We start from the raw sequence: 25820 nt of genomic DNA on the forward strand, positions 1-25820 counted from the left end.
AAATGAGAAATTTCACCTACAAGATCTTTAGAGGACAGGACAGATTTAATTACTCTATAGGTAACGTCTCAACTGTTATATCCATCCACTACTATATAAAACACTACTGGCATTGTACGTTAGCCAGCTTGCGGGTAAATTAACCGCCTTTCTTTCAGGTTTCTTCTCTCTTATCATAAATAGTTATACCACTTCCTGTTTTCATTAATTTTCACTCTTTCTTCCTCGTGGATACAAGTCTCTGATACATTTAGCAGGTTGCGGTGCTGTGGGTTAATAATTATTCTTCAAATTTTAGTTGGGTTTTGTGGAGATACCTGAAACCCAGAAATGGATGATGGTGATGAGTATGCAAAGCTCATCAGGAGAATGAACTCTCCTAGGTGTTCTATTTCTCTCTCAATTGTACATTATTAGTAATTACTGGTTTTTCTTTATCTCCCTTCCTTTCACGGACACAAATTTTTTCTTTTGAGAAGTCACAAGAGATCTTAATAGGCCTTTTTAATGTTTCCTTTTACGTTTCTGTTTCTCTTCTGCTTTTTTTTCTTTGTCATTTTTATAGCTTGCTGGCATTTTGAAGGTTTTGCATTCTGTCTTAAGAAGACATTCATCTTTGAACTTCGATTACATCTTGTTTCAGTTGTTTATCATTATCGATTCTTGTTCTGTTTTAGTTGATGAAATGATACCTTCTCGTTTTTACCCAGCTCCTTTCATTGAAGCTAAAGTGTTTTAGTAATTTGCTCAACAGTCTACCTTTACTAATTGTTTCTATGATTGGTGATGTCAAGGCGCTGTGTCCTATTAGCACAAACTGTATGCCAAAATTTCTCTACAAAGTACCTTATTTTTATTGTTTCTGTAAATACACTTCTCATTGAATGAAATATGCTTTTGTGGTTGCAGAGTTGTGATTGACAATGATGCTAGTGAGCACGCCACAGTTATAAAGGTACACCTTGAATTAATATTTACAATAAGTTGAAATGTGCTTGAACAAACAGGTTCAAATTAGCTAGCAAGCCAACTAAATTGTCTTTCTACTGTTATTTTTTGTGTACTTTTTCAGGCAGCACATACTGCCTGTAAAAAATTTCAATTGGGCAGTTTTCTTGTGTAGGTGGATACTGTCAATAGGCATGGTACTCTCCTTGAAGTTGTTCAAGTCCTCACAGACCTAAACCTTGTGATAACAAAAGCTTACATATCCCGTGATGGAGTGTGGTTCATGGATGGTAAGGTTAAATTTGTTAATTGAGAACTGCACCTTGAAGAAATTATCGCTTAGTTCCTTCAATCTCATGGATTTCAAAATTCAGTGTTTTACGTGACTGGTAATGATGGGAACAAAGCTGAAGATGAAAGGGTTCTGAATTACATACAGAAGGTATTTGATATTTGGCTTTTCCGCTGTTCACTGCTCAAAGCAAACTTAATATTGAACTGTACTTCTTCACTGTCCAAGTTGTACTGAGAGTAAACTTAACTTCTTTTAAACCAAGCAAGGCATGTAAGCTAAATGATCCTTACAATGCACCTGTTTTAATCAATTTGGCAGGCGCTTGAAATTGATGCATCCGTGGTTAATTCAATAAGGAGTTCTATTGGAGAGTATACCTCAATTGAACTATCTGGCACAGATAGGCCTGGTTTGCTGTCAGATGTATCTGCAGTACTGACTGATCTGGGATGTAACGTGGTAAATGCTGAGATTTGGACACACAATGCTAGAGCAGCAGCTGTAATGCACATTACAGAACAGTCAACTGGGAGTGCTATCGAAGACCCTAAGCGGCTCTCTCTGATAAAGGAACTGCTTTCTAATGTCCTAAGAGCAAACGGGAATTTTAGGAGCGCAATAATATGCATTTCGTCTCCCGAGGAAACGCACACAGGGAGAAGATTGCACCAGATGATGTTTGCAGCTAGGGACTTTGAAAAGCTTGAGAGTGTAAATGAAAACAGCACAGGACCCTATGTTAATGTGTCCGATTGCGCTGACAGAGATTACACAGTTGTTACAGTAAGGTGCATAGACCGGCCAAAGCTATTGTTTGACACTGTATTCGCTCTAACAGACATGCAGTATGAGGTGTTCCATGGAACAGTCATTACTGGTAGAAAGGAAGCTTATCAGGTACTTTTTTAATCCCATCCCGTTACAATGAAGTTCCTTAGCAGGAAAAAGAGATCCCCAGGCCTTTAGATAGATGAATCCAACGTTCCAAGCTCAAGATCCTCTTCCGTTGATTTGTAAACCAGAAAAGTTAAAAACAATAGACTTCTCTTTTATCCTGATATTGGATAAGGTTTAATGCGATTCAGAGCATAAAAACCAGTTAATTATTAGCTTATCATCTTTACTGCATTGGCTTTATTTTAAACTCTAGAATTTTGCAGGAGTATTATATCAGGCATGTGGATGGACTGCCCATAAGTTCAGAAGCTGAACGACAACGGGTTACAGAGTGTCTTGAGGCAGCAATTGAGAGGCGATCATCAGAGGTATTGCTTTACTGCTTGGCTTGCTTTATATTTTTGTCATGTCCTCCAAATAATGATCATTCCCATCTCCTGCAGGGACTAGAACTAGAGATGTGCACAGATGACCGCTTTGGACTCCTTTCGGATATCACGAGGATACTTCGCGAAAACGGCTTGAGCATTAGAAGAGCCGAAATTTCGACGAAGGATGGAAAAGCAAAAGATAGTTTCTTTGTCACAGATGTGTCAGGGGACCCTGTTGACCCCAAAATTGTCCTTTTGATTCAGCAACAAATCGGAAAAACTGTTTTACATGTGAGAGGGAAATCAAATGTGCTACCGGAATCTCCCAAGGAGACGCCTAGAAGTTTCCTTTTTGGGACCCTTTTCAGATGTCGAAGTTTCCAAAATTTTGGACTCATTAAATCTTACTCATAGTTTGCTACTATCACACGATACTAATTACGATGAAAAGGGAAAGAAGCACAACAGAAAAGACACTTCATACTCTCATCTCAAAGATTTGATTGTATTTTGAAATTACTTGGAAGGTTCTCGTCATTTCAATTGGCCTCTTACACAGTTCATGAAGACATTGAATTTGGGTTGTACAGAAACAAGAGAGATTGTACAGAAACTTATCTCTCAAAGAAAAGGAAAAGAAAAATATGTTTTTTAAGGTCAATTAGAATCAGTCTGCTCAATATGTTTATGGTATATTCACTGAAGAGATTTCTGTACCTTATCTACCATTTTTCTCCCGGTTCTATTTTCCTCCCATATTTTGATTATCTTCGGAGACCTGGGGACAATTTTCCTCTGGCACTCTTCATTCTTACAGTTTTCACACGACAAAACAACATGCTATCGTCTTTTATCAATGCGGATCCCACCTTGAGATCATCGCAATACCAACAGCAAATAACTCTAAAATAAACTTGATTATGGCAGAAATTGTTACTTTCAAGGAAGAAAAAAGGGCATAACACTGTAACTGAAAGTAACATCAAATATTTCACAAAGAAAAGCAGTAAACATGCAAATGAACTACATTAGAATAGAGATTAGCATCCCAGGGGGTTATAATTAATTAGTCGCAGTGTTGCATACCGGTTTATGTTCATCAGCCTAATTACAAATTCAGCTACAGTGGGTTAAGAAATTTGATACACTGGAAAATTAGACTCTAGCGCACAATGATATTCCAGAAAAATCAATGTTAAATCTAGTCCATTTTACCACTTCTTTACAACACATTAGGGCTACATCAAAATAAACTACCACTATGATTTCACACAAGTATGATCCCGCCATTTAGGCATCCCAGCAGCAATTGCCCTCTGTAAGACATCAATCCTCTCCTCAATTAATGACTCTTTCAAATCCTCCAATTCTGCATATTCCTTCTCCATTATGAGCTCCAGATTGTCAAAACAGTTGATTTTGTAATGCAATTTCCTCAACTATTATTGCAACCACGCAAGGAACAAACATTAATCACCGCTTGCCTCATTCATTGTAGAATCTACATTACAGAAAACAAAGTAGCAAAATGACCTACCTGTGTCTCAATTATTGTTGTCACCAAATTTTCAATTTCTTGGTCTTCCTTATCAGCCAATAGTTTGGCATGAGCAGCAGCTGCCCCTAGAGCTGTTGCAATTGCAGTTCTAAGTCGCAAAGTTAAAGGTATGTTATTCTGCCCTGGAGATGTCTCCTGAGTTTCTGAAAAGGATGAAGCTGCATGATTAACAATATGCAATAAAAACAAAGGGAAAGAGCTGAGCAAACATTAAAGAAGCTATTAATAGAACCACATATACACTAACATGGTTGATAGTTTTTAATCAAACTTTTACTAAACAAAGAACACCAAAGTATCATGTAGGCATATATGGCAAATCTTAGAATAGGTAAACTCTATTATTCATTTAGTTATCTCCGGATATCATCCAGACCATTTGCACAACTGCATTTACCTGATTGAGTGGACCTCTCCTTTATCTCTGAGTCTTCAACCTGATGGGCTCTTAACAAAGAAAATGCAAAAAGAAAAACATTTAGCAAAGAATCATGATATAAACAATATGCTTATGAGCATCAGCAGATCAAAATTATAGAAATAAATCACCTTTCTGGCTTGGAATGGACAATAGGAGACCACAACCCATTAGTTGGAAAATCATCCTTGCCATCAAAAATCTCCCTTGGACATGAGGTTTGATCACAAAGTGCTGCAAAAGCAGCCTCAGCTGCAGCAGCTGCAATATCAGGGCCGGTTATGGTTGAGATAAGAGCTGCCTGATGGAAAAATTGAAAATTATATCTCATAAAACATAACTATGTAAGATGAGAAATCTGCATCAAAAAACACATCCTAATTTATATTTGATAAGCCTATATTCACACTAGGATCTGTAGCATCTACTCAAACTCTTATCCAAAAAACCTAACAATATTATTTGATTCTGCAGTGAATTGCCCAATCATGCACCTGCAACAACAGCACATCACACCAATGACAAGAAAGGGTAAATGACCTGTTAGAGAACATACCAACACCATGTTGCAGTCATTCACCCCCAGTTATTCTCCTTCTCAAGAGATACCAAATTACATGCTTACCACCATCTCTAATAATAGCTCTAGTTGAAATTTTGGTTTCATTCATATATTCCAATGCCAGAATCAAGACCAAAATCACTTGGTCCATCGATTATGACGCATTTGGCAGTTTCTCACCTGATTTAGATTAATTACATTTCCATTCATTAATTTCAGCAAACAGTTTACAGGTCTCACTTAATCATGATGTTCCCTTATTATCAGTATGATGTACAGCAAGCTCATGAAAAATTAAGAGTCTGGGCATTTTAAGGAGTTATTATATGAGCTACAGATATAAACTAGAAATATTTGCCTTTGTTCAGCAACAATGGCACTCCTATCATCATACAAGGTCATGTAATATTCAGCTTGTTCAGAGCTTCCCAAGCCATCAATAAGAAGTTGGATTTTTTCAGGACTTCTCAGACCAAATTCGGGGATACTCTTTTCCATAAAATCCTTAAGAGAAAGTTCTTAGTCACCTTAGAAATGGAAAAGGAGAGTTTTGAACTAATAAAGCTGTGACGGGATAAGAGGTCTTTAACAAGAATGAGAATGTTGGCAGAGTGTTGGTACAAAGAGATAAGGCCCATAACATATTTCCTTTTAATTCTCATCCTGTGCTTTAAGGTTATGTTTGATAGAACGTAATGTAATGCAATGCAATCAATTATGTAATGTAATATATAATTGCCATTACATTCCTATATTTAGTTGTAAAATAAAAATATAGGCAGCGTAATATAATGATAATTTTGATTTTAATATTTAATTTATTTATAATGTTAATAATAAGCGGTAATGGTTGCAATAATTGATAGTCGGGTGGCGGCAACAACAGTGGTTAAGTAATAGTGATGACAAGGTGAGGTAATACTGATGATGATGGCCAGGCAATGGTTGAGGTAGCAGTGGCTAAATAGTGATAGTGGTAATCAAGTGGTGGTGGTGGTAATGTTGATAGCGATGGTGGTAATAAGGTAGTGGTGGTGGTGGTAATGAGAGCGATGGTGGTAACAAGGTGGTATCGGTAACAGGGTGGTGGTAATTGTGAAAGCGGTGTTAGTGATGACAATAAATGAAAAAAAATAAAATAAAATAAGTAATCATGATTACATCTATTTTTGTATGTAAAGATCATTATTTTACTTTAAACATAATTGAACATATTATATAATTGTCATTCTATTAAATCAAATTTTTATGTGTTATCCAACAACATAATTAAATATGCAATGCAATCACAACTATATTACAACTTTGATTACATCATACCAAACATAGCCTAATGTACCTAGAAATCACACACATGGAGTTGTCTATGACCATCTTGCTTACTATATATCATATTATCATCATCTACGACCCTATTTAGTTTAATTCTATGGTAAAATTTATTTCATTTGTAAATAAATTTCTTGATAAAATTCATTTACAAATAAATTTCTTTGTTTGGTATATTTTATATAAATATGAAATTCATTTAAAATGAAATGAATATTGTATTTAGAATAAATAAAATAAAATAAAATAATATATAATAAAAGGATAATTTTCTCACTTGAAATATATATGATTTTATATTTAGAATTCATTTGCAAATTCTATCAATTTTTATAGAATTTAGTTTAGTTACAATAAATTACATGAAATTGATTATTAAAAATTCCAAATGAATTTCTATTTAAACAAAATACTAAAATTTTATATTTACAAATAAATTCTACAAAATTTTATGGAATTCATTTATACCAAACATTACCTATATGTGTTAAGATGGGAAAACAATCTCCGGGTAAACAATCTCAAGGTACGGAGATGATACCTGAACTCATCAACATTTTTTTTTTCTGAAGTCTAAAAATTAGAATTATATAAAACAAAAACTAAGGAAGAGTATGTTACATAAATACTTTATTTTATTTTAAAGATGTAGCCCTAAAACCGGAGGAATGGAGGAAAAGGGTTCATATGGTTAACCCCAACTAGTTTAGGATTAAAACTTAGTTTAGTTGAGTTCATTGCCAACCTTTTCAATCATAATGTGCAAAGGGAAGGCATATGACTTCCTTCAAAAATTATTTCATGCATCCAGATATAACAAAAACATAAAATCAATTACAAATATTTAATGTATTCCAAGAAGTTATACGGATTCAAAGTTTCAATTCTGATGGTACTTACAGGAAACAATTCCTACCTGTTTCATCAAAGAACTACCAGCATCTGAAAGAAAAGTGGTTCGTTTTCTTTTCAATGGAGGTCCTTCATCCACTGCATCTCCATTCTGTTCATTCACATTTGTCTGGTCAAGCATTAAATCCTCATCCTTTACTGTGTCTTGATGTTCAGATGAAGATAATGGAACTTGTTTTGAGTTGTTTACGTCCCCACCTGGTACACTCAAATTACCATTTCTATATGCAGAACTCAATATAAGATCCCCAAATGGCAGCTCAATTAACTTAGAAATGCAATCAAGTTTGGTCTTGGTTTGAACATCTTGAGCAACAAGATCCCAGTCATCCCCATGCTTCAGAATAGATTCTAAAAGAAGTAAAGTCTCTGCCTCAGTCCAAACAGCTTCATTTGTACTGCTGCTATCAACATTGTCAATCAACTTAAAGTCATCCTTGGACTTGTTTTCTCCATAACTTCCATCTTTGAAACATTTAATACAAAGTACATAACAGCCCTGCAGATGTGATTGTTAGTAAAAAATAAACTAAAATAGACAAATTCACCACCAAGAAACAAAACATAGGAGAGGGACGATGCTTCCAAACATGAACTTGCCAAAAGGAAGGGAGCCACAAGGATGCAGTGGCCCACAAATGCAAGTAAATCATTTTCCAAACATACAAAACTCATATGAAATTTCACTAGGTAGGTTCAGTTACACAAACATTGCAAAGTGCAAAATCGCCAAACTCTGCCACAAGGACAAGCAAAAATAGCCTTTCATTAGTATCGAGCAGATAAGGTTAATCAGGGAAGTAAACCTTTTTTTCCGGGAAAGCTAAGAGAGGCACCCTAGAATTACCCATATAAAGTATTGAGCTAATCTTCTCCCTAACCAGCCTAGGTTGAGAGTTTAGATGCAGTACACTTGAAATAAACAAGGGTAAAGACTACCAAATTGACGGTCCCTATGATAAAGAATCACCTAATCAGATTAAATGAAAAATTCTATTGGTGCACGAAGCCACCAATTACATCTTAACAACTTGAATAGTCAGATTATATAATCTGTAATAGAAAAATAACATAAACATAAAAGAAAGAGAAGAAAAAAAAAAAAAAAAAAAAAAAAAAACCTAAGTTAAATGAAATTAGATGATATAATAATTCAAGCAAAACAATCTAGAGCTAAAAATGAAGACAATTTATAATACCTTAGTATATTCGTACAGCCCTGAATCACAACTTTCACTACAATTCCCACACAGAAGCCCCTTTTGCTTCCTCAGCTCACCAAACACATTCGAATAGGAAGTTAACGGCGGCAATTTCAATCCATTCTCATCAATATCCGCATTACCTGCCGCACCTTGCGGCACCGAGAGCGGCTTCAGAGAATTCGGCATAGCCACAACCCGCACGCCATTCGGAGGACCGTCCTCAACCCTAAACTTACCCGTTTCCTCCCTCTCCAAATCATCGTAGCGAGTCGAAATCGCACCGAAGTTTATCAATCCCCACTTGTCCAGGAATTGAAACACCTTGTGGAGCAACGTAACGTCGCCGACCAGTGACTTGCGAATCTCCGTGAAAGTAAGCCTTCTAGAAGGATCTTCACGGTACTTGTTGATGATAAAGTCCCTGTATTCTTTGTAGATTTTTGGGGTTCTTGTGATCGAGCTTCCATCGAAGAACTCTCTCAACCCGGCTCTTTCTGTTTCGTGGATATCGTCCCACGAAAACCAGCCTGAGAAACAAAAACATAAAACCAAAAGAAGAAAGAAAAGTTCTGAGGTTTCCTGAGAAACTTTTATCTAAGGAAACAAACAGGAGAGACGAAGCGACTCACTGGAGTAGCTAGGGATGGTGTAGAGATCGAGCTCTGGTTCGCCTGTCCGGGTCGGTCTTGGATCCGGGTCGTGAAGCTTTGCCTCCATTATGGACCTAGTGGGCGAGCTGAGTCCGGTATGGTAATTTGCTGGATGTAATATTGTCAGAGGGAAATTGGTTAGTCTAGTATCACAAGGCACGTGCATGTTTGAATCACCTACCGATGAGATGACTTTTGCTACAGCAAATCGGCCCTTTTTTTTTTTTTTTCTTAAGCTCTACTTGGTTTAACTATTTAACAGGACTGATAATTCCTAATTAATATTTATTACTATTAATTAATAATTAATAATAAATAATAATTAATTAATAATAATTAATTTATATTAAATATTTAATAAAATTATATTTAAATGTTATTATTTATATATAAAATAATTAATAAAAATATATATCATATAATTTATTTTATTTTTAAAATAGGTGTAAATATATATTATATTATTTATTTTATTATTAAATTAAATATATTATTTTTAATTTAATATATTATATTAGTAAAATAAATATATAATTATTAATCTATTATAATATTTATTTTATTATTAAAATAAAAATAATAATTTAATTTAAAAAAATTAAATAGTTTTAAAAATATAGATAAAATAATAAAAATAATTTTTATTATTGATAAAGAGAAAATTTATAATTAATTTTAAGTTTTTTGATGTAAATAATTATTTTATATTTTATATTATTAATAAAAATATTTTAACAAAATTGAATGTATTAATTAGAATTTTAAAATTGTAAATAAAAAATATTAATAATATTAATTTTAGAGTTAAATTAAAAAATATAATATAATCAAGATAAAAAATCAAATCAGCTTATGAGAAATAGTTTTAAAAATAAAATTGATACAAACTGTAACTAATGAGTATTATATCAGTTACTCAGCTTTATTTTTTTAAACTTATCAAATACTCTAATTTACCTATTTAGATATCTATCAACTATTAATTATACCCGACATATGAATTAAATACTCTCTTATTCCCTATTTTCTCTGCTTCCCTTAACGAGAACGTTTAAATGTGCCTTAATATTTTCAAAAACAATCTTTTGAATCCAATTAGCATTTCTGTTAAAGTTACTATTTAAAAATATTTTTTAATATATTAATAATAAAAAATACTAAATTTAATAATTTTAATCATAAAAAATAAAATAATTGAATTTTTTAAATTATTTTTTAAATAAAATTTAAAATATTATTTTTCAGAACACAGTTTTTTACTCATAATCCATAATGCCAAACAGATAATTACTCAGTTAGTATATATTTATTTATTAAATTTGAATAAGTCTAATTTTTGTCAAAAAAAAATCTTGTTTTTTTTTAATTACAAATTTTTTAAATCTAACAAAAAAAAGTCACGCACCGATGCTTATATGTTTATTCATTGATGGCCACAAAAATATACTTATCAATTTATTATTGGATTGTAATTTTATTTAAAATATTTTATATAAAATTATTATTTTATTATATAATTAGTCATTTTACTCGTGTATTGAATAAATTATTTATTATTTTATTTTAATAATATAATTTAATATATATTTTACTATATTTTATATTTTCAAATTATATTATATAATTTCAATAATAATGACATTTTAATTAATTATAATTTTATTTTAAATTTAATAAATAAATAAGTTGATTAATAAATTATTTTTTATTAGTCTTAAAATTATTTGACATATACCAATAAAAGAGTAAATAAAATGGACAGAAAATACATATGCCACTTTTGTGATTTTAGAAACACCGTTATTAAAATTTTTATATTTTAAATGTAAGAAATGATTTTAAAAATATATATTTAAATTTTTCTAAATATTTTTTTAGTGAAAAACTAATTTTATATATATAAATTTTTAAAAGTAATTCGTCTTTGTTTTAATGTAATTAAAATTTTAACAAAAAATAAATGATTGTAAGGATATATAATATGATGAATATAGTTTTATAATATTTGAATTTGTAAACTTAATAAATTTTAAATTTCTTAAAAATATATATTAAAATAAATTTTAATTTTAATAATTGAAATTTAAAAATATTTACATAGAATTGATATTTAATATGATAACATAATTTTATAAATAAATTTAAAAATAAATATAATGAAAGATATGTCATATGTTAATTTTTTTAAGCATGCTTACAGCTTATGTGGCACTATAATAGAAGAGTTGTAACATTATAATTTTTTAGGTATACTTATTAGTTTATATGGTACACTCTCATGAAGCTTTAAAAGTTTTTATATATATAGTAATTTTGATTTAAAATTATATAGTTTTAAATTAAAATAATAAATAACAATTAATTTTATTTAAATTACAATGTTTATTATAATTTGTGTTATTTTAAAATTAATTATAATGTGTTATAAACTTTTTTTTTCTTTTTTATCTTATATCATTAATGACTATAAACTCATGTAATAATAGATTAATAAAATAATTGTAAGTTAAAATAGTTACAATAAAAGTCAAGCTCAAGCTTGAGTCATAACTTATCAAACTCAAACTTAAACTTATCGAATTCGAGATCAAGCTTATCAAGCTTGACACAAGCCGCATTCGATATTGACTCGTTAATATAATAAACAAACTTAAAACTAGCTGAACGCAAACTTAATATATTTCAAATGAACCCAACTTAAACCTTAATTTTAAAGTTCGAATAGAACTCGAGCTTAAATCAATACGAGTGAGCCAAGTATTAACAAGTCAAATTTTAATTCATTTATACTCCTAACAAAAGTTATTACTTATCCGGCAAAATCTTTCAAGCTCAGAGTGTGTTTTGCCTCAATTATAAGGGAGAAAATAATCTCAGAGCTAAATACAACCAACGTTATTATCGACACATGGTGTGTTTGAGGGTATTAATGAAGAAGACATATACATTTGGACATATTGCTCTGCAATAGAGCTATTATGAGATCAAATTTGACAACCACAATCAATGAAATATACCAAGATTCAATTATTTACTAATAAGTATTATAAAGAGAAATGGTTGGATTGAGAAATCCTCGATTGATTATTAGGGTTTATTTTTTATAAAAATTATGTTGGAAATTTCTTATTTGATTGTTAGGGTTTATTTTTATAAAAATGTTGTTTTATTATTAAAATACATGTAAGGAATAATTCATATAGAATTATTTGTTTTTAATGAGGTGGTAATAGTTTCATGATTGCCATTGATGAATGTTTAGTGGTGTTGGAGTCATCTTAAGATTGTGAATTCTTTAATTCGAATTTCAATCAAGTTAATTATAGTAAAAAAAAATGATAGATTTATTTTAGTTTGTAATAATTTTACAATATTTAGAGATGACGTGTGAAATAAATTAAATGTATTACAATTTTTAAGGATTGTAACCGAATAATACAAAATTAATTATAAAACATTTTCAAATTAATAATTATAATATAAAAATTAGAACGTATTTGGCTTACTTTCTAGGCTAATAAACTATAATTTTAAGTTGATTTATTTGTTTAAAAGATTTATAGTACTTATAAGAACATTTTATAAGCCCAAAGAAATTAAAATGAAAGAGTAGCTTTAAATTAAGTATTTATAAATTAATTTTGTCAAGTAAGTTATTATATTACTCTTATTTATTTTTAAAATAACACTATATAACCAATTTTATTTATTTTCATACCCATTGTTTACTATTGAAATTAAAAAAAAATTGAATTTTTTGATTGATCTAACATTCGTCATTTGCATTCTTACATTAATTTAAATAGATTATTTACACTAATTTTAATAAATTCAAAAACCATTTCTCTTATTTTTTAACAAAATATTTGTTTATTTAATTTAAAAGTAAATTTTTTATAATATAATTGAAATACATTTGGATAAAATTATAGTAAAAAATTAAACTATTATAATTTATTATTTGTGAAAAATAATTTAGTATTTTTTTAATTATTTTAATAATAAATATAAATATAAATTTCATTTTATTAAATATATTAATTATTTATCTTATTTATAAAAAAATTAATTACTTATCAATCATTTATAAATATTTAAATAAAATAAATAGTTATTTAAAATTATAAATATTTATAATTTTTAAATAACTTTATAAACATTAGGCACTGTTTGGTATTAGCCGCATTCCCAAACTTGGGTTGTGAAGCCATAGATCGGGCAAATTTAAGAGAATGAAATAATACTGTTAGATTAAGGTAGGAGTAAAAAAAAAAATTAAAATTTATTTGATTATTTTATAATTAAAATATATTAAATATAAATTTAAATTATTTTCAATATCATACTATTAAGATTTTTAGTGAAATATTTTTCTTCGTGATGGCTTCTAATAATAATATCAAACAAATATTAAAACATTAGAAGTTTTTCGCAATTTAAACATTAGCTTTTTTGGATTTAAAATTCATAATTTTAAATTTTTTCTATTATATTTATTAATGTTTGTCAAATTTATTGTTTATTAAATTATTATAATTCCTTAAAATATAGTACATATTAATATTAATCTTTAATATATATATATATATATTTTTTTTTTCCTAGCAATAACTTCTAACAACAATATATAATAAATATTTAATCTTAATTTTTTAATGTAGCATACATTTCAGCAAGGATGATATTTGCTAGAGCACATCATCCAATGTCATAATAATTCGAGACCACGAAATTTGATTGAGCTCATTCATCTCTCTACTGCAATATAAGTCGAGGATAAGATCAAGGAACGAAATTAATGCCAAATCTTGCAGTGCACTAAAAACAAGACATGGTGAGTAAGCAAAGAGGGCGAGAGTCATAAGATTTGCCTCCAAAAAATTTTCATTGCCCCGAAAAAACATCCAATCCCGCTTTCAATTTTGGCATCAAAATTTTTTGAACCCCGCCTTTCCCATTTCCCCGCCCTATTGGCTTCCTTTCCCCTTCATCAATCCCTAAAATCACACTCGGTTTGCACTCAAAATCACCCTCCTTTATTTCTAGGGTTTAATTACTCTGTTTTCTACTCTTTTTCTCTGTTCGATTTCTTAGCTCCCATGGCCAGCGAAACCCTAGAGGAGAAGAAATCTGAGGGGGAAGCTCCTGTCCAGGAGAAAGAGGAGTCCAAACCCGAAGAAGAAAGGGAGCAACCCAAGGATACTCAGATGAGAGAGGACGAAGGGAATTCGGAAGCTCAGGGAAATGAAAATGAAGAGTCGGGAGATAAACAAGTTGAAGAGATACAAAAAGATGAGGTGAAAGTGGAGGTACCTAAAGAGGAGAAGGAAGAGGATGCACAGGAGGAAGAGCAGGAGCAGGAAGCAGAACGGACAAGGAAACTTAAGCGAGGTGGCCCAAGGCGCTCTGGGAAGAAAGAGAAGAATCAGACTAAAGAATCAATACAGAAGAAAGAGAAAGAGCCTGTGACTCCCAGCAGTGAGAGGCCTACAAGGGAGAGAAAAACTGTAGAAAGGTACTCTGCACCTGAGCCTGGTAGATCAGGGAGCAAGCCTGTGTCCATTGAGAAGGCAAATTTTTCATCCTTTTTTCTTACTATTTTTTTAGGTTTGAGTGCTTGGTTGGGTTGAGGATAAATTAGCGTGTTCTTGATCAAATTGGAGTTTTATTGTGATTGCAGGGACGTGGGACACAGCTAAAGGATATTCCCAATGGTACTACTCAGTTTATATTCCCAAAATCTGGCCCTTGATGCTAGTTTGAATTTCAAATGATACTTGCACATGGAGCAGATTTTCATGCATATAAAAGAGCAGAGAATTTCCTATTGTTGACCAAAAGAAGAATTAGTTTGGATGATGTTATTTACTTTTTATTCAACTTTGCTTTTTACAGCAGGCTGGTCTATTTTTTTGTCTGATATTGTGAACTGTTTCAGTGGCTTTCAAGTTGTCCAAGAGAAAACCTGATGACAATCTGCAGATGCTTCACACAATACTTTTTGGAAAGAAAGCAAAGGTGCTCGATTAATTTTGTTTTGAAGGGGTTTATTCCATGCAAAATGAGTCTGTCTCTGCATTTCTGCTATGTGGAGTATGGACTCACAGCATACAAGTGCATGAATGCAAATTCTTACCGTGAAAATAATAACATTCTTTATCTTTAGCTGTAATTGATTTTTGCCCCTGGATTCGTTGTTTATTATTTTCTTTTCACATCATAAAATTACTATTTTGGTGGTTTCAGGCACACAATTTGAAGAAAAACATAGGCCAGTTTTCGGGATATGTGTGGGCTGAGAATGAGGTGTTCTATCTCATGGGTGAAAGCTTACCCGTTCACATACTTTGACCTATTTGCACTTGCATTTTTCTCTTGCACAAAAACATTTTTTGTTGATAGTAGGATTTTGTCCAGGATTCATCATTAATTCCTACGCTTGGCTAAACTATTATTTGTTCCTGGAAATGCTTTTCGATTGGTTTTTTTTTTCCATGTTCATTGCAGGAAAAACAGAAAGCAAAAGTAAGGGAGAAGCTTGACAGGTGTTTTAAAGAAAAGTTGGTTGATTTTTGTGATGTGCTCAATATTCCAATAAGTAAGACTGTTGTGAAAAAGGTTGGTAGTACTTCAGAAAATGCTATGTTGTGTGGTTTAAATTTGCTTAAAAAGAATAATGTTGCTTGTTTGGGTTATTTTTACAGGAAGAACTCACTGTAAAATTATTGGAGTTCTTGGAATCACCACATGCTACTACTGATGTTTTGCTTGCTGATAAGGAACAGGTTCTATATTTATAAACTGTTTTGGCTTATTCCTGAAATATTAAGCAGTTTTTCATTAAACTGAGAGTTGGTGTAATTTTGTGCTCAGAAAGGTAAGAAGCGTAAGGTCACAATGGGCAAAAATGCAACTCCTGGAGAAGCATCAGTTACACCAGCTAAGGTATGTATTTTTTTTCAGTTTATTTGTGAATGAAAACTGTGGCAATGAAATAAGTTAGTTAAAATTATTATATGGATGTATTTTCAAGATGCCTGTTGATATTTGATGATGCAAACTGAAGTGGTATTTAGTGAAAAATGTTGGTTTTGGGGAAATTCCTTTCTTTTTAGAATCTTCTAAATGTAAATGTGACGTCTCATTGATGTTTTCTGTTTGCTTGTTTTTCAACCACCGCAAGTGCATGTATTGTGTTGAATACTAAATTATAGTGATTTTAATTATCTAAATGATTGAATTGTAAAGAAATAATAATTATATCCAAATTGAAAGAAATAAAATCTAAATAATTAATTAAAATAAAATATTAATGGACAAATACATTCTAGAACTAGGTGTTCATATTTAAATCAATTATAAAATCAATTTAATTCATTTAATAAAAGAAAGATTATTACTTTGATGGTAAGTCCTTTTTCAAGGCACTCAATGTTTATTTTAATTAATATAAATCTTATTTTTGTGTTGATTAAATTAATTAAAATCCTTTAAGATTTTTGATTAATTTTGAAATTCTATAAAGGTCATCGGTCTATCTCTAGGTTAGATTTTCTAGGTTCAAAATTCTGATTTTTTAATATTAATATTTATCTTTTAATTTTTCAATTAATATTTGTAATCAATACTAAGTAGATATCAATACATAGCATGCATTAAGATTATAAGAGAATGAATCAAAGAATAAAATATTCAATGTATTAAATAAAATTAAATTAGATCTATAATGAAATTTAGTGTTACATTCTAACCCTGAAATAAAGAATCTATTCACTTATAATGAGTTTTATAATCAAGTTTATAGAAAAATAAAGAGAAGATATGAGAAGAAAATAGAGTGAAAAAACTCAGAAAGAGAGTTGCAGTATTGGATTTTTGGAATTTCAGCTGAAAATCCTTTAGAGAAATTTTGGAGATTTTGTTTCTCTCTTGTCTTTCTTGAGGTTGATGTGCGTCCTTGAATATAAAAATTGGCTCTCTCTAAATTTTCTTTTTTCTCTCAATTCTTGACTTGTTATATTTGTATCTGGTGTAAAAATTCTAATTTCAGAGTCCCAGAAGCATTAAGAGTCCATTCATGTAAAGTTGAAAGTAAGAAAAGTTGTATTCTTGGAATTTTTTGTGGGGTGTAGTGTATATGCCTCGTGTTGTACTTTTTTTGCTTTTTTTTTTTTTTTTTAAAAATCAATGAATTGAATTGAATTAACATATTTTTAAAAATAAATAAAAAAAATATAAAAAAAAAAAAAAAAAATAAAATGCTAATAAAAAAAAATGCATATTATAAATAAAAAAATATATATAATAAAAAAAATATTATAAATTCTTCAAATCTTTGCTTTTTTGTTTTTAAAAAAAAAAAAAAAAAAAACAAAAAGTGATTTTAAAAAAAAAATAAAAAAAAATAAAATAATAATTATATACATTTTTACTTTTTAACCTTCATATCAATTTTCACTTTCAAGGCATAGAGATCTCAATAGTTGCTCGCTAGAACTTCACTCCCTTTACCTTTCATGGTGTTTCAACTAATTATTCTTCTATGTAAGGTCATTAATAAGTTATAAATAACTTGTTTTATCAGGATAGATTTGATAAATATTTGCTTTCTCAAATTTGCTTCTATTATAGATAATTATAATGAAGTGATTCAATTTCAACTCAATAGGCATATCTCAAATTTCTATCTTCATTAATATAGTATACACTTTTTAAAAGATCAAAAGGTCTTTAAAAAAATTGTAATGGGGCTAAAGGGATAATGACTTGGTTGCTAATGAAAGGTTTTTAGAGAATGTAAATATGAGAATAACATTTATGCATAAAATACTAAGTATACTAAGTTTATTCTATTGATTTTGTATGAAAAGGAGGGACTTTTGGTTTTTTATAGTGTCAAGTATGCTTTTATAATACTTATCTTGGGATTTTTTTTTTCTTATTTATGTTCTTTTTGTCCTCTCTCTCAAATTCATTGCTTTTACTGGGTTGGAAAGGCAAATTTTTCTTTGATTTTAATTGTACACTTGCACTTTTTTTTTAGTTTTACATCCTCTCTATTTTTTTTTTTTGTTTCACTTAATGTACTTTTTAGTTATGCATTTAGTCTCCTCAAAAGGATAGGATAGGTGTTTAGGCTAAGGGTTAGATAAATCACCTCAATCTCCTTTTTCTCAATTTATTTTCAATTGGCATCACTTTTACCTTTTCTTTAATACTCTCATCACGGATTTTATTTAGTTTAGTATGACCACTTATCTACTTTAACATTTTTATCTCTGCAATTCTTATTTTAGATGCATAAGACTCTTTCAGTGTTCACTACTCACTATTATATAATATAGCCGGTTGTATGGCTCTATAATAAAATTTTCTTTTTAATTTATTTGGAATATTGAGATCACATAAAATTCTCATGGTACGTCTCCGCTTTAATCATTTGGCTTTAATTTTATGATTAATATCTTCACATTTTCATCAAATTGGCTACAAGGAATATGTATTTTAATTAAGGGTGGTTAAGGTTTAGTGAGGTTATATTAAAGAATGCCTTAATCATTTTTTCATCAAGCATATGTTAAGATTTTGCCTCAATAGATTCAAAAGACATGTTCTAGAATTAATGAGACATTTTTAGGTTTGCTTGTATTTCAAAGTTTTTTTCTTAATTTTGCAAGTTTAATATGACAAATTAATGGCTATAAAGGGGTTTAACTAGTTTAACTCCACTTAGGTGATTTAGTTTTTCACAAATAACATATTGAAGCCTTTTTGCCTATCCAATTACATTTATTTTTCTTTTCCAGATAGTCTAATCATTAGCTTATCAAGATTTTAGTTATAATTCTAAGTGAAAAGTTTTTTGAAAAAGTTTAGAATTTCAAAATTTATAAATTTTTTTAAAATTTTTGATACACAAATATAATACAAACATAATAAGGTGATGTAAAATAAAATTTAATATATGAATGCAATGCATGAAATGTATCTCCAAACTCAAATTTGACATTGTTTTCAATGTTATCAAGATAGCACAATCAGGTCAAGAGCAATATCATAATTATGATAATAAGAAAAAGTTAATGGATATAGAATACTCCTCTTTGAAGTGTGTATGCCCTCAAAGATTTGTATGCTTAGTCTCCATTGCTCTTTTAAGTGCTTCTTGAACCTACAAAGTGAATAAATATTGAAATCAAATTTGGGATGGTGATAAAAAAAAAGACAAATGCAAAGATTAAATTTAAAACTTAAGTTGCCTCCCAAGAAGTGCTAATTTAAAATCATTAGCTTGACCCCTTTTAGAATTACTGATCAAAAAGTGATTTTCGCCCATAGTGGTTGTCATGTAACACCACATATGAGTTTTGATTTGTGGTACTCTTAAGATTGACAATATTTGAAACGGGATTGCACATTGTGTGAACAACACATGGTTTAGAGTGATATGCTTGGGATGAGGGCTGCTTTAGCTTATAGAGGATATATGATGATGTAGGAGATGTCCATGATAGAAAGGGGTCTTCTGGTGGTGTATGTGTAAACATTGTTAATGAGCTCAAGTTGATAATCTTGTCATTTTCTTCATCTACCACTTTCACTTCTGATCTATTTTCATGTAAGAATTCTTCTAATGACCTTTCGACAATAAAGGAGTTATTTTCTTTAACTTTAGGTTTCACTTCTTTTTCAAGTAACTCTTGTTTTTGTGGGAATTCTAGTGGTAAGTCATCTTCAAAAGAATTTTGTTCTTCAGGCTCAATTTCTTCTATAGGTTCAAATTCTAATGAAGCTTCTTCATTCTCCCTACTTTGTTCATTTGTTTCCTCCTCATAGAATGATAGCTCATTGTTTATTAGAAGGTTGTCAAAATTTTCAAATGGAGCTATTGCCTCTTCAAGTCCCACTCTCTTCTCTAATTGTAGCTCAAATGGTTGGTGTGGAATGTTAGGCTGATAAATGTATGGGGGATATTGATGATTCCAATCTTGCAATGAAGGATCACAATATCAATGGTAATCAAAATCTGTCATGTCGTTTGACAAGTGAATGTCTTCCTCATGGTTTCTTTGAAGAATATGATCACTAGTAGTCCAAGCTCCACAATCTACTTAATTCCTTGTTGCTTCATTCAAACCATTGTAGAAATTGAGAGTGAGTTCATAATTTGAAAGATTATGATTGGCAAATTGCTTTACCAATTCATTAAATCTTTTCCAAGCATCGTGAAAAGGTTTATTGTGTTGTTGAATAAAGTTTGTGAAGACTTGTTGGTGAAACACCTTAATGATCTTCACAAGAAAAACATGTAAAAATAAAATTAGAGAAGAAATAAACTATAAAAGAAGTAAGAATGTCTAGAATAATTAAATCACTAATCATTCAATATCAAGCATTGGTCCTCGGTAACGGTGTTAAAAACTTATTTGCTGGTTTTTCAACTATCGCAAGTGCACAGATCGCTAACAAGTAATAAAGTGATGAGTAGAGTATCGTTCTCACAAGGACTGTGTTGAATACTAAACTATAGTGATTTTAATTATCTAGACGATTGAATTGTAGAAAAATAATAATTATATCCAAATTGAAAAAAATAAAATCTAAATAATTAACTAAAATAAAATACTAATTGATAAAGGCATTCTAGAGCTAGGGGTTTACACTTCAATCAATTGTAGAATTAATTTGATTCATTCAATAAATGGGAGATTATTACTTTGATGGAAATTAATCTTAAGTTATCTTAAGTCCTCTCTTAAGGCATTCAAGGTGTATTTTAATTAACATAAATCCTATTTTCGTGGTGATTAAATTAATTAAAGCTCTTTAAGATTTTTAATTAATTTTGAAATTCCACAAAGGTCATCAGCCTATCTCTAGGTCAGATTTCCTAGGTTTAAAATCCTGATTTTTTAATATTAATCTTCATCTTTTAATCTTTTAATTAATATCTGTAATGAATATTAAGTGAATATCAATACATAACATGTATTAAGATCACAAGAGATTGAATCAGAGAATAAAATGCCCAATGTATTAAATAAAATCAAACTAGATCCATAATGAAGTTTAGTGGTACACCCTAACCCTAAAATAAAAAACCTATTTATCAGTGGTTAGTTTTACAATCAAGTTTATAAAAAGATAAAAAGAAAACATGAGAAGAAAATAGAGTGAAAGAACTCAGAAAGAGAGTTGTAGTTTTGGACTTTTGGAACTTTAGTTGAAAATCCCTTAGAGAAATTTTGCAGATCTTATTTCTCCCTTGCTTCTCTTGAGGTTGATGTGCATCATTGAATGTAAAAATTAGCTCTTTGTAAATTCTCTTTTTTCCCTCAATTCTTGATTTGTTATATTTATATTTCGTGTAAAAACTCTAATTTCAGAGTTTTAGAAGTATTAGGAGTCCATCCGGGTCGAGTTGGAAGCAAGAAAAGTCATATTAGAATTGCTGTCAGGGGACTTTATGTGGATCGTGTAGTGATACATGCCCCATCTAACTTTTTGTCACTTTTATTTTTCGAGTTTTCTTTGTCCAGAAGGTTGCATGGGATCCAGGAAGTTACATGGAGTGGGATATACGGCTTGTGTATTGCTTATAACCTTGTATTCTTCATGTTTTAATTTGCAGATCTCTTCTAAACTCATCTTTGATTCTAGAACTAAATAAAAACACTTGATAAAATATAAAAATCAATGAATTTAGTTGATTTAACATATTTTCTAAAATAATAATGAAAACATATAAATACAAAAGAATATTAAATGCTAACAAAATGCAATGCACGTTAAACTTAAATGTTTATATAATTTGATGCAATCATTTCCTAATAAATTAAAATGCATGGAATGGATGGTCTTGCTATATGGGTGACTCTAGCTCTGCCTGGGTTCCTCTTAAGGCTTGCTGCATTGCTTTTTTTTTTTCTTACTAAGCATCTGGTGTACTTTCAATTTGCAGAATAAATTTTCTGCCTGGGTTCCTTTTGAGGCTTACTGCATTGCTTTTTTTTTTTTCTTTTATCTTTTCTTTTTTCTTTCTTACTAAGCATTTGGTGTACTTTCAATTTGCAGAATAAATCTGTTAAGCTTGGGTTAAGCTTCTGTTAAGCTTCCTTGCTTCTACTTTTTCAATGCTGTTACTGGCTTCCTGTTATGTTGTAGAGTGTAAAGTTTTTAAAGCTACATCTTGGAATAATAGTGAAACCATTTCAATGACTTGATTGTAACTTACCTTTGACAATGTCTTGTTTTTTCACTTCTTGTAAGTACTTAATTAATTTTATTGTAAATCTTTTGATGAAAACACTTCAATTTCCTGTGGAATGTTGAAGGCACAAGTAAGATTCCCTTATATTCTGTTCTGTTGTCATTGCATGGTGAAGTCGGATGGTTTCAATTGTGAGGCCATAAGTCTGTTGCTATTTAAAGGGAATAAAATGAGCATAACCAGTTGTGATCATGGTGTCATGTGAAGTATAATGGACATCTGCTGATTGCTGAGAAGATAAAGCCTCATTTAAACACCTTGATGTGCTCTATGTATCTCAACATGCATATGCATTCACATCTTTGCCTTTCCTTAGCTAGATTTATTGGCTCTTGAATGTCAGTTCTATTCATCCTAAGTGGTATGAATGCTAATACATGTCATACAATTGCTCAGCTATGGATTTTTGTTTTTGAGGTCCATGCTCCAAATTGCCTGAATATGCATATGCAGACATGCATATTTGACTGATGATTGGCATGATGTTGCAACATGTTGAGTTGTTTAATTCAGTAATAGGACTCCTAAATAGGGCTGGCCCTGGTCTGGTTCTGAGCCTTAACCAGTATTTCTGGTTCTGGGGCTGGGTGGACTGGAATTGGACTGAATGGTCCCAGCTGGTTGTGGTTCTGGTCCCAATCAAAATTCAACAAATTTTTTTTTTCAATTCCTTTTTTTAAGGGAAAATTTGGTTTTGGCCCTGAACTGGAGTGGTTGGTTTCAGTCCAGTTCAAATATAGTTTCAGTCAATCTTGGGTTTCTGTTCTGGGTTGGACTGCTCCATAGTTGGGTCAACTCGTAAGTATCAACTTTTAAAATTGAAAGTATGCTTTAGTGTGTTGTTATGCACACCTTCCTCAACAAAGGGCAAATAATACTTAATGTTGCTTCATCTTTCTTTTTAATTAATTAATTTATTTAATTTTAATTGTAGGTATAACAGAATTCATCTCGTTTCTGGTGTATTTTTTTTTAATTGGTTTGATGATGCAAAGCTTGTGTGATTGATTGGTATTCATTTGTTACCTTGTCCATAGAAACAAAGGCGTACATCCCAAACTAGAGAAAAACTGAAGCAATCATCAAAAGGTGATGATGATGAGGATGAAGATAAAGTTGAATCCCCAGATGCTAAGGATGCTAAAAATGACTCTCAAGATGATGACTGTGATGAAAATGAGACAATGCCAAAAGAGGAGAGTGATCATGAGGAGAGCAAATCAGGGGAAGAGGAAGATGAACCAAAGGAGCAGATGTCAACTCCAAAGGCATCCAAAAAAAATGAGAAGGAAAGTTCAGGGGCTAAAAGCAAGGACAAACTCACACCTGGCAAGAAGAGCACCCAGGCAAAACCAATAAAAAGTCCTTCAAAATCTACCAAAAAATCATCAAAGCAAGGTGCTGCAGACACTGATGGAACTTCTTTTTCACAATCCAAATCAAAGGGATCTACATCAAAGAAACAGAAAGTTGAAAAGGAAAGTCCAACAGATCGAAGTGCTCCCAGCAAGAACAAGGGCTCAAGCAAGAAACTGTTAGGCAAGTTGCCATCAAACGCTTCTGCAAAGGACCAAGGTGCATTATTTTCTGTTTATATTCTCGATTGCTAAGGTTTTTCATTTCCAACTGTTGTGACTGATCTCTTCCTGTTACATGTGTGGTAGTGTTCTTCTGCATTTTGGTTGTTACCTATTTTATTTATATCCTTGTGCATTCCAATGGTTCCATATTTTATTTGTGGAAATGTCTATAATTGAACTTGAAAAGATAAAACATGCATAGTGAAGAGTTAGGAGAAAGGCTGTGATTGTTGCCAGTTGCCACTACAAATTTTAACGGCTTATTGCAAGTCAACTTAGTGATTTGAATGGAAAAATATGTTGAACTGTAAGGACTTTTATATGGGAGAGTAAAGGAGTGAGTTGTTAACTTGTTATGTTATAAGGAGTAAAAAAAATGCAATTCAAACAAGGGGTTGAAAAAGCATCCAACATGTGGAAGGGGTCATTTGTATAATGTGATGTTTCTATGCCAGATCATACCAACTCCTGAGGGAAAATGGAGTTTCAGCATTATGAAGTTTCCAGTACTGTAGCGAAGATATCTTGATGTGTTCAATACTTGTCATTACTAACCTCCCCCTTGGATTTGAATTTTGCTATGCTTGGTAGATAATCTTTGAAACAAGCCTCTAATTATGGTGGATTGGTGTTTGATTATCTGGTTATAGTATCATTGCATTTCTATTTTAATTAATTGTCAAAATGATTTTTGCTTTTACAAGGGGTTCTCTCTATTTTGCTTTTCTGAAGCTCCTGTAATTATGCAAATCAATTGCTTAGCTAATGGTTTTTATGCTGAACAATTAGGTAAAGCCAAATCTGGCAGGAAGGCTAAGGCAGAACCCAGTAGAGAGGATATGCATGCGGTTGTAGTAGATATTCTGAAGGAAGTAGATTTCAATACTGTAAGTCCTGTTTTTTGCTTGGCCTTAAATAGTTTGAATGGTTAGAGTTTCTTAGTCATGTCATCTCTAATGTTTCTGTCTATGTTAATGTGCAGGCAACTTTATCAGATATTCTCAGACAACTTGGTACTATTCATCTTTCATTATTATGTATTGTCATACTTTCAATGCAATTCTATTAATGCATATAATTGTGTTCATATTAGGTACCCACTTTAATGTAGATCTTATGCATAGAAAAGCAGAAGTAAAAGATATTATTACGGAGGTGATAAACAATATGTCTGATGAGGAAGAAGGGGAGGAAGCTGAGGACAATGCTGAGGCTGGTGATGATGTGGACAAGGATGGAGATGGGGATGATGATGATGCTTAGTCTTTTTCAGTGTGATGATTAACTTGATCATTGAAGAACAGAAGGTATGCCACTCCAGGGAGCCATCTCCATGGAGGGGTTTTCAACAGTTGTAGTTGATGACAAACCAATCACTGCAAATATGGAACGAATGACTATTTCCTTATGAAAGTACACCACAGGTTTTGTACCATATGCATTAGGAACTCTTTTCTTTGTACAAGTAGTGTTGAGCTGACCTTACTTTTTAGTAGTTTCTGTCCCAGGTCTGTTTTCCTCTCAAAATCCCTTCATCTTCTCATTAAATTTGTCTTTAAGATGTATTTATTGACTGTTCCTCTACAAATGAGCAGTGAATGATTATCTTTATTTAATTGAATGGCAACTCTAATGTTGATTTGCTAGAAGTATGCTTTTGGAAAATTATTGTTTTTGTGCTGTCCAAGCTAATTATAGAAGTAGAATTTGAATAGTTCAGCAACATTTCATATATGGTTGTATTTTAGCTGTTTTGTGTGGGTGTTGCAGATAGGTGATGCTCTTAAATTCTAGATGATCATGACTTATTAGAAGGAATTTGATA

General features: G+C 30.9%; 3 protein-coding genes across 8 annotated transcripts; 2 read left to right on the forward strand and 1 right to left on the reverse strand.

The window, feature by feature from the left end:
* Nucleotides 1–3239, forward strand: LOC110671849 (ACT domain-containing protein ACR6). 5 transcript variants are annotated; one of them, XM_021834453.2, is made up of 7 exons: nt 7–383; nt 910–955; nt 1124–1238; nt 1323–1390; nt 1562–2140; nt 2404–2508; nt 2584–3239. In XM_021834453.2, the coding sequence occupies exons 1-7, from the start codon at nt 331–333 to the stop codon at nt 2923–2925; spliced, it is 1308 nt and encodes a 435-aa protein (XP_021690145.2). In that variant the 5' UTR covers nt 7–330; the 3' UTR covers nt 2926–3239. The 5 variants fall into 5 exon arrangements, with proteins under 5 accessions (XP_021690144.2, XP_021690145.2, XP_057988590.1 ...); XM_058132607.1 differs by having other exon boundaries at nt 10–819; XM_058132608.1 differs by having other exon boundaries at nt 10–385; nt 1073–1238.
* Nucleotides 3240–3518: 279 nt separating this feature from the next.
* On the reverse strand, nt 3519–9311 carry LOC110671848 (SWI/SNF complex subunit SWI3A). Of its 2 annotated transcripts, none has more exons than XM_021834450.2 (7): nt 9125–9311; nt 8490–9022; nt 7295–7789; nt 4619–4788; nt 4467–4516; nt 4049–4212; nt 3519–3950 (listed from the first exon to the last, which is right to left on the reverse strand). In XM_021834450.2, exons 1-7 carry the CDS (start codon nt 9309–9311, stop codon nt 3771–3773), a joined length of 1779 nt encoding a protein of 592 aa, XP_021690142.2. In that variant the 3' UTR covers nt 3519–3770. The 2 variants fall into 2 exon arrangements, with proteins under 2 accessions (XP_021690142.2, XP_021690141.1); XM_021834449.2 differs by having other exon boundaries at nt 4049–4227; nt 9125–9283.
* Nucleotides 9312–13879: 4568 nt separating this feature from the next.
* On the forward strand, nt 13880–25644 carry LOC110671843 (DEK domain-containing chromatin-associated protein 1). The gene is made up of 11 exons (XM_021834445.2): nt 13880–14715; nt 14826–14859; nt 15084–15163; nt 15392–15451; nt 15653–15763; nt 15850–15930; nt 16019–16090; nt 23453–23990; nt 24785–24882; nt 24978–25008; nt 25089–25644. The coding sequence occupies exons 1-11, from the start codon at nt 14245–14247 to the stop codon at nt 25256–25258; spliced, it is 1746 nt and encodes a 581-aa protein (XP_021690137.2). The 5' UTR covers nt 13880–14244; the 3' UTR covers nt 25259–25644.
* The last annotated feature ends 176 nt before the right edge of the window (nt 25645–25820 follow it).

This window comes from Hevea brasiliensis, chromosome 13 (assembly GCF_030052815.1).
Source record: "Hevea brasiliensis isolate MT/VB/25A 57/8 chromosome 13, ASM3005281v1, whole genome shotgun sequence".
In the NCBI taxonomy this organism is placed as follows: domain Eukaryota; kingdom Viridiplantae; phylum Streptophyta; class Magnoliopsida; order Malpighiales; family Euphorbiaceae; genus Hevea; species Hevea brasiliensis.

Excerpts from the sequence above, each read along its gene's own strand:
- LOC110671849 (XM_021834452.2), top strand. The coding sequence starts at position 331 with ATGGATGATGGTGATGAGTATGCAAAGCTCATCAGGAGAATGAACTCT. Across the intron at positions 384-909 it reads AGGAGAATGAACTCTCCTAG|AGTTGTGATTGACAATGATG; the intron begins GTGTTCTATTTC and ends TTGTGGTTGCAG. Across the intron at positions 2,141-2,403 it reads GTAGAAAGGAAGCTTATCAG|GAGTATTATATCAGGCATGT; the intron begins GTACTTTTTTAA and ends AGAATTTTGCAG.
- LOC110671848 (XM_021834450.2), bottom strand. The coding sequence starts at position 9,311 with ATGCACGTGCCTTGTGATACTAGACTAACCAATTTCCCTCTGACAATA. Across the intron at positions 4,213-4,466 it reads GGAGAGGTCCACTCAATCAG|AAACTCAGGAGACATCTCCA; the intron begins GTAAATGCAGTT and ends CATCCTTTTCAG. Across the intron at positions 3,951-4,048 it reads CAACAATAATTGAGACACAG|TTGAGGAAATTGCATTACAA; the intron begins GTAGGTCATTTT and ends TTGCAATAATAG.
- LOC110671843 (XM_021834445.2), top strand. The coding sequence starts at position 14,245 with ATGGCCAGCGAAACCCTAGAGGAGAAGAAATCTGAGGGGGAAGCTCCT. Across the intron at positions 14,716-14,825 it reads AGCCTGTGTCCATTGAGAAG|GGACGTGGGACACAGCTAAA; the intron begins GCAAATTTTTCA and ends TTGTGATTGCAG. Across the intron at positions 15,164-15,391 it reads TTTTTGGAAAGAAAGCAAAG|GCACACAATTTGAAGAAAAA; the intron begins GTGCTCGATTAA and ends TGGTGGTTTCAG.